At 36.1% G+C, this 13560-nt stretch overlaps 1 protein-coding gene across 3 annotated transcripts in view; it reads right to left on the bottom strand.

Moving 5' to 3' along the window:
• REXO1 (RNA exonuclease 1 homolog) overlaps window positions 1-13560 on the bottom strand; it is a 112858-nt gene that overhangs the window by 61672 nt on the left and 37626 nt on the right. For all 3 annotated transcript variants that reach the window (XM_031948132.1, XM_031948131.1, XM_031948133.1), the window contains exon 2: window positions 6729-8575. In XM_031948132.1, the coding sequence (XP_031803992.1) occupies window positions 6729-8575 (1847 nt within the window). The remainder of the gene's footprint in view (window positions 1-6728; window positions 8576-13560) is intronic.

Below are 13560 nucleotides of genomic sequence, written 5' to 3'. Positions count from 1 at the left end.
AAACTATTTCTAGTCATATGAAAAGATGCTCCAAGTCATTATTAATCAGAGAAATGAAAATTAAGACAACTCTAAGATACCACTACACACCTGTCAGATTGGCTAAGATGACAGGAAAAAATAATGATGATTGTTGAGGGATGCGGAAAACTGGGACATTGATGCATTGTTGGTGGAGTTGTGAACAATCCAACCATTTTGGAGAGTAGTTTGAACTATGCTCAAAAAGTTATCAAACTGTGCATACCCTTTGATCCAGCAGTGTTACTACTGGGATTATATCCCAAAGAGATTATAAAGAAGGGAAAGGGACCTGTATGTGCACGAATGTTTGTGGCAGCCCTTTTTGTAGTGGCTAGAAACTGGAAACTGAATGGATGTCCATCAGTTGGAGAATGGCTGAATAAATTATGGTATATGAATATTATGGAATATTACTGTTCTGTAAGAAATGACCAACAGGATAATTTCAGAAAGGCCTGGAGAGACTTACACGAACTGATGCTAAGTGAAACGAGCAGGGCCAGGAGATCATTATATACTTCAACAACAATACTATATGATGACCAGTTCTGATGGACCAGGCCATCCTCAGCAACGAGATCAACCAAATCATTTCCAATGGAGCAGTAATGAACTGAACCAGCTATGCCCAGAAAAAGAACTCTGGGAGATGACTAAAAACCATTACATTGAATTCCCAATCCCTATATTTACGCACATCTGCATTTTTGATTTCCTTCACAAGCTAATTGTACAATATTTCAGAGTCTGATTCTTTTTGTACAGCAAAATAACGTTTTGGTCAGGTATACTTATTGTGTATCTAATTTATATTTTAATATATTTAACATCTACTGGTCATCCTGCCATCTAGGGGAGGGGGTGGTGGGGTAAGAGGTGAAAAATTGGAACAAGAGGTTTGACAATTGTTAATGCTGTAAAGTTACCCATGTATATATCCTGTAAATAAAAGGCTATTAAATAAAAAAAAAAAAAAAAAAAAAGAAAAGAACCATCTGCACTCAGAGGACTATGGAGACTGAGTATGGATCACAACATACTATTTTCACTCTTTTTGTTGTTTTTTGCTTGCATTTTGTTTTGCTATTTTTTCCCTTTATGATCTAATTTTTCTTGTGCAGCAGCATAATTGTGAAAATATGTATAGAATAATTGCATATATTTAACATTTTTTGGATTACATACCATCTAAGGGAGGGAAAGGAGGGAAAACAATTTGGAATTATGTTGAAAATTATGTTTTGAAAATAAAAAGCTTTAAAAAAAAAAAGATCTTAAAAAGAAGACTGAAGAAAAATGGGAGAAAGAAATGAGTGCTATGCACAAAAAGTATTATAATTTGGGGATAGGAACCAATAGCTTATAAGAGAAATTACTGAAGAAAATAACTTCCTAAAAAATAAATTTGGTGAAATAGAAAAAGAAAACAACTTCTAGAAAAATACAATTAATGAAATGAAAAAAAAAAAAAAAAAGCACTGAATAAAACAACTCTTTTAAAAGCACAATTGACCAAATACAAAAAGAGGTTAAAAAGTTAACTGAAGAAAATAATTCACTAAAAATTAGAATTGTGCAAATGAAAATGAATGACTCAATGAGGCATTAAGAATTAGTTAAACAAAACCAAAAAAATTAAAAATGTAAAATACCTCATAGAAAAACAAGTGACCTGAAAAACAGATCAAGGAAAGATAATCTAAGAATTTTTGAAATACCTGAAAGCCAGAAAGAAATAGCCTAGCAACATTCAAGAAATCACCAAGGAAAACTGCCCTGATATTCTGGAATCAGAAGGTAAAAGTCATTGAAAAAAATCCAATGATCATCTCCTAAAAAAGACCCCAAAATGAAAAACTCCAAGGAATATTCTAACAAAATTTTAGAATTATCAAGTCAAGGAGAAATTACTGCCAACCAGCCAGAAAGAAAAAATTCAAATATCAAAGAGCCACAATCAGGATTACCGAAGCAGTTTCCACTTTAAAGAATCAAAGGGCCTAAAATATGATATTCCATAATTCAAAGGAGCTTAAACTGCAACCAAGAATCAAAATCAACTACCCTACAAACCTAAGCATTATTGTTCAGAGGGAAAAAATAAGAAATGAAATAGGGGACTTGTATTCATTTTTTTGTAACGACTAGAGCTAAATCTGATCTTCAATACAAGCCTTAAAAGAAGCATAAGTATGTAAAAAAGGAAGGGGAAAAAAGTATGTTTTTTCAAAGTTAAAATGTTTACATGCCTACAGAGTAAGATGATAGGTACCTCTTGAAAACTGTATCTTTGTCAGGGCAGTAAGAAGAGCCATACTTAGAGGACATAGTTTTTAAACAAGTTTAATATGATCATATTAAAAAAAAAATTATGAGGTAGAAAAGTGATTGTACTAGAAGATGAAAGAGGAGGTAAAATAGGGTAAATTACATCACATGAAGAGGCAAAAAAGACCTATTACAGTTGAGGGAAAGAAGAAAAGAGGACGAACATTAAACCTTAATTTCATTAGATTTGGCTCAAAAGGGGAATAATATACATATTAGTTTGGTATAAATGTTTGTCTCACTCTGTAGGAAAATAAGAGAGAAAAGAAAAAAAGAGAGAGAGAAGGCTAATAGAAAGCAGGGAAGAAGTAGAAGGGAAATGGATAAGAAAAGGAAGGGACTGAAAAAAAAGGAGGGTAGATTGAGAGAGGTAGGGGTCAGAAGCAAAACACTGGTGAGGAGGGAAAGGGTAAAAGGAAAGAGAAAAGTATAACTTGGGAAAAATAGGATGAAGGGAAAGAGTTAGTAATCACAACTGTGAATGTAAATGGAATGAACTGTCCCATAAAAGTTTTTACATCAATATTCATCAAGGAAATTGGTCTCTTGTTGTCTTTCTCTGTTTTTGGTCTTCCTGGTTTAGGGAATTGTATTTGTGTCACACACGGAATCTGGAAGATTAGCTATTTTTAGCTAATTTTTAAAAGAATATTTTATTTTTCTCCAATTACATAGTAAAAACAATTTCTTAAACTTTTTTTAAGTTTTAAATTCCCTTCCCTAAGATGGTAAGCAATCAGTTATAGGTAATACATGTACAATTATGTAAAAACTTTTCCATATTATTTTGTACAAGACTACTTGAATAAAAAATTCAAAGTAAAAAAATAGAATGCTTCAGTCTGTATTCAGACAATTCTTTAATATTTCAAATAGTTTTTATGATATTAGAATTAATTGTCCTTCAAATGTTTAGTAAAATTCACTTTTTAAAAATCTAGACTTGGGAATTTTTTTCCTTAAGAAACTCATTTATGATTTATTCAGTTTCTTTTTTTCCAAGATAGTTATTTTTGTATTTTATCTCTTCTCTTAATCTGGACAAATTTTTATAAATATTCCTTTTTTTTTTAATTACCAGTTTTATTGATAAACTTGATAAATGAGAAAAATTGTTCCTAAAAATTGCACTAATTTCATCTTCATTGATTGTATATTCACCCTTTTCACAGTTTTGATACTGATAATTTGGTTTTCTTCTTTTCCTTTTTATCAAATTAACCAATATTATCAAATTAACCAAAATTATTTTATGGCTTTCCCTCCATAACACTAGCTCCTAGTTTTATTTATTGATTTGATAATTTTTTTATTTTAATTTTAATTTTATTCATCTCTTCTTTGATTTTCAGGACTTCTATTTTGATGTTTAAGTGAGAATTAAAATAACTTTTTTCTAGTTTTTTTTTTAAATAAGTTTCATGGCCAGTTCATTGATTTGTTCTTTTTTTTTTTTTTTGATAGAAACATTTAGAAATATATAATTTCCCTATAAATTGCTATTTGCAACTTAAGGCTCTTCACAACTCTATCTTCTTTTCCTTTCTAGCCTTCTTACAATATTACTCCCCCGCTACAACCTCCATGGTCCAATCATATTGGTCTATTTGCACTTACAAATGACATTTAATCTCAAGTCCTCAAGCCTTGCACTGTTTATGCCCTCATTCCTGCCATGCATTCCCCCTCCCCACCTCTATTTTTCAAATGCCTGATTTTAAAAGTCAGCTTCCAGCATTGAGCATTTTTTAATCCCTTGAGAGCTACTAATGCATTCAAAGTTATCTTGAGTCTACTTTATATGTGCTTACATGTGTTTATACCTACAAATATGTTTGTTTTCTCCATCAGAAAGTTTGCTCTTTGAGCAAACTGTTTCATTTTTGTCTTTGTATTTTCAGCAAAGTGCCAGGCACAGACTTAAGTGTTGAGTATTTTGTTTTGAAATTTGAAAACTTAAGCAGAAGGATAATGAAATTTTAAAGACAATGATACTGAGTCAACACAAACTAGCTAGAGAGAAGAAATGGAGAAAAGAACATCAAATTTGTCCTCTGTAGTGACCCAGATAAGTCACATCCTTCAAAGCCTCAATTTCTTCATTCATAAAATGGGATCAATAGTTTAGCTTAAGTAGTTCTTAAACAACACTCTAAACTTTTGAAGAATGACCCATAGAGACCACACAGTCCAACCTTTTCATTTTACAAAGTCAAAAAGCTCAAAAAGATTTTGCCAAGATCAGAACAGATTTAAACCCCACAACAGAGATATTAACCCAGATCTTTTGATGTGGTGCACTGCAGAGTGCTGTGGGGTCAGGGTTTCACCCCGCTATAAATGACTCTAAATAAGTTATTAGATCTCTTCTACAAAAAGAGGGACCTGAAATCAACAACCCGGGTGACTCCTTCAAGTTGTTGAGCCTCTAAACCCAGAGCTCTTTCCATTACATATGTGGCTTCTTCAGGAAGGAGCTATTTGCTCCAGGAGTATATATCTACTGGGGGGGAGAGGGGCAGTTTCTGTGCCTCTGGATGCTTCCTGGCTCTAGGGGTGACCTTAGGGAGAAAGCTTTTCTTCTTCTTCCCCATTTTAGGAGCTACAGCTCTCCAGTTCCACAATCATTCTTCTCCATCTCTTCCCTGTCCCCAGCTCTAACAACATCAGACCCCAGAGACTCTGGCACATCCTCTCAGCCAATGAAAGGCTAGCTTACAGACAAGGCCTGAATCAGTGGGAATAATGTGTGTCCCAGAAGAATAATTTGGCACTAGAGAAAGCAGCCCCTGATCCTCAGCTTCATTTCACCTACCTTCAAATTAATATTACCCTGGTCCTGGCCCCTGTGGTCTACCACTGTCTAATAAAGTATACATACATATGAATTAGATCACACAGATTTAAAGTTTATGAAGAATTTCCTCACAATTATCCAGTGAGATAGTTCAGGAAGGTGTAAGCGTTCCTATTTTACTGAATAAAGGAAATAAGACACAGAAAGATCAAAATGATTTTCCTATGGGTTCACAGTGAGCCAGGATTCTATTCTTCCAGGCGGCTAAAACTTGATTGAAATGAATTGAGAATTATTTCTCCCATTTGCTGCTGTGACTTCTGAAGATTTAAGGATTAGAATACTTAAAAAACATATGGCATTTTAGAATCCCTCAGAAGCTAATATTAGTGATCCTTTTAAAATCTATGCATGTCTTCTTTTTCCCCAGTTCACTCCAAGAGAAAAGGGACTCAGTCTTTTTGCACATCCCATGCTGGCCAGCCTAGCTGAGTACAGTAACATAAAATATACTTATTAACTAAATGTTTGATTCTTTCTTTTGATCCCATTGCTAGCCTCTCCCCTCCCCTCTGCTTCTCCCAACTTGAATACTTCTTCCCTCTTTTCTCCCCTAATCCTCATCATCCTTCAGGCACAAAGCTCAAGTTTCTTACCTCCTCCCCACAGCATTCCCTGACCTTTGATGGCCAAATTGGTCTCACTTGTCCCTGCTCTCCATAAGCCTGTGTCTATTCTACTATGATATTTAACTGCATTTTTCCTAGCACAGTTACCTATTTCCTGCATTTCCCCAATTATAACTATTCCTAGAGGGACTATGTCTTCTTAACCACCAGGGTCTCTTCTTAAATATCCCAGCACAGGGCTTTTCACATAAGAAGAAATCAGTAAATGCATCTTATAATAACATTCTAACAAAAGCTTAAATCTCTAAAATGTTTTAAAGGGACACTTTCTCTTTCTCTATGATGTTGATAGTAAAAAGATTATCCTATTTTTACAGAAGAGGAGACAGAGGCTCAAAAAGGATAAGTGATTTGCATAGCAAATGCTGAAGCCAGACTCTAAATACAAGTCTCCTGACTGCCAGGCCCAGGGCTCTTTCCACTGTACACCACATAAATGCATGGAGAATACAGCAGACTTTCTTCTTTCTACTTGGTTCCAGTGGGAGGAACTAAGTGAGAATGGGGATGAAGAAAATAGCTGGGCCAGCAGTCAGGACACTTTTCCCCCCAAAAAATATTCCTCCCATCAGACTTCTCAGTGAGTCAAAGTAGAAAGAACAGAGGCATGGTGATTAGGAGCCATGAACCAATGATCCTAGATGCCACTGACTCCCTGGGCAGCTCTGGTAAGTTTTTTCCCTCTCTGGGCCTCAGTTTCCCCAGTTGGAAACCAAGGGGATTTTCTATGTCCTAAAAGAGCAAAGTAATGACTGATCCATCTGGCTAGCCTAACTGCCAATTTCAAATCTTTGCTTCCAAAAACTATCAAGGGAACAAAAATCTATCAAGGGAACAAATCGCTGAGTGTAGAGTGCAATTCCTACAGCTAAAAGCAAAATGATGGCTACCTGTTTGTTGAGCCTCCCTTTGTCTTCAGTCTTCACATCTGTAGACTCATTAAAAATCCGAAGACATTCTTCCATGGGGTCTGAATCGTAATCCAATTCCTTCTCCAGGATAGAGTAGTCGATGTCATCGGAGGCCTCAGAAGATGAGGATGAAGAGGTAGCAATCTGGGCACCCCGGAGGCGTTTTGGTCCCTTACTCTCATTCGGGAGGCTACAGCTTCCATCATCTGAGTCTGAGTCTGAGTCTGAGCTTAGACTTGGGAGGGTGGCAGGAAGAACTGGGGATGTCCCTTCCCCTTCATCCCCACTCTCATCTCCAAAGAGATCAATATGGCTCAACGTCCTCTTCTTAGGCTTTGGGGAGCCTTGGGAACTGCTTTCATCTAGAGAAAGAGACTTCTTGTCTTTCAGCCTACCCGAAGAGGTTTTACTGCCTTTCTTGTCTTTTAGCTTATTGCTAGTGGACATGTTTTTCCCATTGGGAGGATCTGCTGGCTTCAGCTTGGCCTCCTTCTTATGGTTCCCCAGCTTCCCTGTGCTCGGTCTCTTACCAAGGCCATCATTCCTCCTTTTCCCTGAGCTGGTCACTGACATAGCAGATAACTTCTCCTTCCTGGTCACCTCTTGCTTTTCTAACTTGGACTTCTCCATTTTACTTATGTGTCCATCACTTTTGACCTTAGAGAGTTTCTTCTCTCTATGATTTTTCTCCCCTAATTTCCCTTTTGCTTTGTCTTTATTCTTCCCTTTGTCTTTCTCTGACGATTTACTTTTTTCTTTCTGACTCTCCACTTCTTGATGGCCTGAACTCTTTTGGTCATGTGATTTTCTTTTCTGGACTCTGTGATCCTTCAGGCTGCCTTTACACTTTAGGTCCCCGACTGCTACTTTCTCCCTCCCTTCTGAAGAGTGTTTGTTTCCTTTTCCACTTTTCTCTGATGGGGGTTTTCCAATAGGACTCTGCCGCCGCTGGATATCCCCCATGTCATATTGCACAGCAATCTCCTTTGTCTCCCTCAAACTACTTTCCTCAGGTTCCAGAGGCTTTCCCTTAGCAGGGGAGGACCCACTGCTGGCCTGACTCTCTGAACTGGTTCTAGCTTTTGTGGGGCTGGCAGGATTTGGCTGGTTCTCTGAGCTGGGGTCCTCATCTTCTGAGTCAGAAAATCTGGCATCTGTTTCATAATTGCTAAAAACATCGCAATGCTTCTTGAGCGAAGGAGTATAGGACTCATCTTGGTTTGAGTCCCTTCTCCTTTTGACCCCCCTCTGGTCCTTCGGACTGCCCTTATTTAAAAGCCTGGCTGAGTAATTTGAAAGGGGGTCATATTCCAAATCTGTGGATGGCTTAGAATTGTCAATCACATATTTACTGTTGGGAACAGCACGGCTATATTTTTTGGGTTGGATCACAGACTTTGGAACATATTCCAGAGAGTTACCTTTAGCCTTGGATTTCTCCAAAGAATCCAAAGTATACTTGTTACATTTATTAGCAGCAGCCAAGGGGGTAGGGTTATAGTCTGTGTTATTATTTAATAGATTGTAGCTACCTGGATTATATTCTAAGGATGTGGCAAAGGAGTCTGGGTTGGGCACTCCAACTCCAGTGGGGCTTTGTGAAACAAGTGAGGTCTCTGTGGTGCCATATTCCTTGGTTGTCTCTAGCAGCTCCTTATATTTCTTTTCCTCTCGTTCCACTTCATTCCGGACAGCCTCAATGGCCTGGTTGACTAACTCTAGCTCCAAAATGCCAGAGCTGGGTTCTGGAACATCCCCCAGGGAGCCATGTTCAGTTCCAACTGAAGGCTTCGGAAGGTCAGGGTTATATGGGTCATAGCCAAGCTCTGAAATGAAAGGGGGAGGAGGGAAACAATAAATACCCATGTTTTTATAGACTATAAAAAATGTATACTTTTGATTCCATTACTATAACTATTAAAATCATGAGAACTCTTAAGAAGAAAACTTTAAGGAGTGATGGCATGGATAGTTTTAAGAGAAAACTTAGAAGAACTCTATGAACTGATATACAAAGTAAACTGAACTGAACTAGAACAATCTACACAATGACAATGTTACAGAAAAAAACCAAATTTGAGACTTTAGAATTTTAATTAAATACAAAGATGAACTACCAGTCCAGAGAACTGAAGTTATAAAGCATGCCACCCAATTCATGCCAGAGAGATCATGGATTTCAATTCCAGAAAGACACATATATTTATGGATTTCACAATATGGGAATTCACTTTGCTGTATTATGTCAAGCTTGTTATGCGAGTTTTATTTTTCGGTGTGTGTCTTTTGTTTTATTTTTTAATGGCGGAGGGGGCTGCAAGATAAGATAATAATTTAATTTTTTTTTAATGGTAAGAAACAAAAGACCTAAATGTACAAAGTTAGCAGCTGCTCTTGCAATAGCAAATAATGAAATTGAATCATAACATATCAATATAATTCAATAATGTGTCAGAGACTGCAAATATGAAGAATACAAATAAATACAGAAAAGACTTATATGAAATAACAAAGTGAAGAAAAATAAGAACATCTATGCTATGACTAAAATAAAAACATCAAACTAAAAATACAAAAAAAAAAAAAGGGAAAATAAACAGTAGGGTTTTGCTACTCTTGGCGAGGGGGGGAAGGAGTTAAGATTTAAGAAACTGTAAATGATTTGTACTTTATGATTTCTTTACAGGATTGTTTTTACCCCGTGTATTTGAATGAATTTATTAAAGAGTAACAAGTTGAGAATAAAACATTACAAATAATTAAAATGTACACATCTTTAAAAATCCCAATTTAACAGACTAGTTCAATAAAGAATTAACATTAAGATGTTATCAAATATGTTCAAAAGAGTAATATCTCCTGCATCCAGTAATCAATTTCCCAGCAATCTCTTATTAGAAAGTTCAAAGACCCAAAAAGAAGAAACAAAGGACTCTTGAGGAACAAAAATGAATTTCATAAAATCTACAAAGCTGTTAATAGACATGCCCTCACTCAGGGCCTAATGACTTTGTTTTCCACACAATTCAAAGATTCTTAGTTATCTGTTCTCCTGGCATACAGAAAATAGTTCATTTCAAAGGGGGAAGAGGGAATACATATAAACTATGATATAATGCTAGAAGCTGATACACTAACAATGAGAACTGACAGATGACAAATAAAACACCTAAATTCAGTTTAACAGTTTGTTTGTCCTTGACTATAGGGGTAAATAGCCTCCATGCATGTCTTCAGGTGCTATTAGTAGGATGGCATTAAAGTACTACACATTAACAGGATGTTCCAAAAAAAAAAAAAAAAAACCAGTATTCCTAAGAAAAAGACCCACAGGTGCACAGATTCTGGCAAAGAAACAGCCTCAGGTCCATCTAATGCAACCCTACGATTCTGGAGATGAGAGCAAGAAGGGTAGCAAAACCTGGATATGAACTCGGTCCCTCTGACTTATCCTGTGCTCTTCGCATTTATGGACCGATAGGAACTTCAGATTTATTTATCACATTTATGTCTTCCATATGAGAAAGGACTGAAGTGGGCAGGTAAGCTCTTTGAACAGGTCAGCTTAGATTATCTGAAATCTTTACTTCAGGGGAGCATTGCCTTCTCTGAGGTTGTCTGATAAATGAAATGACCCACGGAGATTCAAATTAAAACTGTGACCCAAATTAGAGTTTACTCAGTACAGGGAGTTGGGTACATCTTCCCTGCCCACTTCATTCCACTTAACTTGCTGGGGCACAAAGAATGTTTGCTACTATTAATCAGTACAAGAAGAGGGTATAGGAACAAATGGGCTGGGTGAAGGGTTCATTGGTCAAGATTCATGTTTTGTATTATAAGCACTACAGATAAAGAAAAGAAAAAGGATATATGCTCTTCTATGAAGTGAGTTCACAGTTGAAAGAGAAAAGAAATAGCAAAACAGAAAAGGGGTAATAACTACAACAGGAAATAAACAATTTCCTTCCACTGGTTACATTTTCTGTGATTTTCCTGTAATCCTCCACTAAAGTCCACCTCAGTTCCTCGCTGTGGCATGAAGGGGATCTTGGATTTTCAAAGGCTATACTAAAGTGTGAGCACTGATTGATCCTAAGAATCCAAAAAGACTCTGCATATAGGCCCACTAAAAACTGTGTGACTGTGGTACCAGATCAAATCAGCTATGTCTACCAACGGGGTTAAATTTTTGAAATATTTTGGTGTTGTTTTGACTGGAGCTGTGATTTCATCTGTGTAGAAAGTCATTTTCTTGGTCACAGAAACATTAAGTGCTTTGCCCAGGATGCCAAAGCCAAAGTATATCAAAGGCAGCTTTGAACCTGACTGCAAGGCCAGCTCTCTAACCATTATACCAGGCTGATTCTCCTTTAAGTCTTACCGGCACTAAAATGGCATGCCTATTATACCACATTAAGTACTTTTTAACTTCTCTAGATCATAAACTATGGTTGTTTCTCTGTATTTTCAGCTAAAAAGAAAAGCAAAGGATTAAATAAAGCAGAGAATTACTGCTTAGGATGGCTGAGGTAATGATAGAACAAAAACAGCTACTAAGTAGACAAGAAAAGTAAGATGCTAAGAAAGGACCTGGCTGTTGCTGCTGAGTCCAAGATACCAAGTCCATATTAAACTCATTATAAGATGTGGAAAAAAAACTGATACATATGATTACTAAGTCACTGTCATGGATCTCTGCAAGATCACTGAGAACTGGGGAAGTACCTTAAGACTGGAGAAGGGCAGATACTATTCCAATTTTCAAAAAATTTCAAAAAAGTGAAAGGAATAGCAAACTAAAGGCCATTAAATCTGACTTTAATTACTGGCAAAATTTCAGATCTTGTTATTAAAGAAATAGTTCGCAAACATCTAAAAAAAGCAGCAGTGATCATAAAGAGCCAACCAGTAAATTCATCAAGAATAGATTATTCTAGACTAACCTAACTCTTTTTTGGCCAGGATTACTTGACTAGTTCAAGAAAATATTCTGTAGATACAACTGACCTAAATTTTAGCAAAATATTTGACAAAATACCTCATACTTTTCTTATGGAAAAAATGGAGAGATAATGGGCTAGACCATAGGTAGAATAATAACTATGTGAAAAGTCAGATCCAAAAAATAATCAATAATTCAATATCAACTTGGAAAAAAGTCTCTAATGGATCTGTGCTAGGCTCTATGCTATTGGCATTTTTTTATCAATTAACTTAAAGGCACAGATGGAATGTATTAAATTTTTAAGGTGACACAAAGCTAGGAGGAATAACTAACACAAAGATGACAAAATCAAAATCCAAAAAAATCTTGACAGTCTTGAATATTGAAAAAAAGCAAGTAAGAGTAAAATAGATATCAGGGATCAATTATTCTAATCCTCTCATTTTAAGAAAATGTAATGAACACCAGAGCCATTAAGTGATTTTTGTCAAAGGTCACTCAGATAGTAACTGGCATAAATGGAAATTGAGGTTAGATCTACTTCTCTATGTCCAGTGCTCTTCACGAGTGTTTCTCCATGAAGCTGAATATGTATATAGACAAAGAGGTGGAACAGGGAGGAAACTGGGAGAGGAAAGAGAGAAAAGCAGAGCACAGAATGAGAGGAAGTGACTATCAAGGCCTAAACAAAATTCATATGCCATTAATGACTCCCTTTCCTGAAATCTTCAAGCAAGGGCCTAGATAACCCACTAGTTCGATATGTTGTTGAAAAGAATTTTTTGTTCACTTTTTTCCCCTCTTATGATTTTTCCCTTTTGTTCTGATTTTTCTCTCCCAACACGACTCATAAGAAGTGTGTATTTTTAAAAAGTTAATATACATGTTATAACCAGAAAAAAAAATTATAATAAAAAAAAAGGAATTCTTTCTTTCAAGTATGTGCTGGAAGAAATAATTTTCTAATTAATGCAATGACAAATCAACAAGTCCAGAAGCCAGAAGCAGCATGCCACCCACCTCTTGCCAGAGAAGTAATGAACTTAAAATCCAGAATGAGACCTGCATTTTTTGAACACTGCAATACCACAATTTACTTTGCTGAATTATGCAAGTTTGTAATGAGAGATTTATTTTACTGTCTGGTACTGTTTGGTATTTTACTGGTGAAGTAGGAGGAGATTCTAATTCTGAGATTCTTGAAGATGGAAATTAATAGGGATAAATGTAAATTTTTATATTTGAATTCAAAAAAATTAATTTCACAAATACAAATAAGGCAGACATTGTTAGACAGCAGTTCATCTAAAAAAGAACTGGAGGTTTTAGTAGACTCTAAGTTCAATGAATCAATAATGTTATGGAAATCTTAAAAGTTCTCATTATATCAGGCTACAGATGCTTAGTGTCCAGAATAAAGGAGACGAGAGTCCTCATTCCCTCTGACTTGAGAAAACCAAAACTGGATACTACATTCAATTCTGAATATATAAAAAAAAAAAAATTTTTTTTAAAGGGGGGCAGCTGGATAGAGCACCAGCCCTGAAGTCAGAAGTTCCAGTTCAAATCTGGCCTCAAGACACTTAACATGTCCTAGCTGTGTGACCCTGGGCAAGTCACTTAAGTCCAATTCTCATTCACACACACACACACACACACACACACACACAGAACTGTGCTGAGGAAACAAGGAACAGTCTCTGCCCTCAAGAAACTTATAGTCTATTAGGGAAAAATATGTATACAGTTAGAAAATAAAAAACTCAAAGTAATTTAGGGGTGAGGAGAGAGAACTAAAAAAGTTGAAGAAGGTAAAAGGTGGCACATGAGTTGAATCTGGAAAGACGCTAATGAGGTCCAAGA

Source organism: Sarcophilus harrisii, chromosome 1 (genome assembly GCF_902635505.1).
Source record: "Sarcophilus harrisii chromosome 1, mSarHar1.11, whole genome shotgun sequence".
Classification (NCBI taxonomy): Eukaryota; Metazoa; Chordata; class Mammalia; order Dasyuromorphia; family Dasyuridae; genus Sarcophilus; species Sarcophilus harrisii.
The sequence above is the reverse complement of the archived record's forward strand: the minus strand, read 5'-3'. Positions and strand labels throughout refer to the sequence as shown.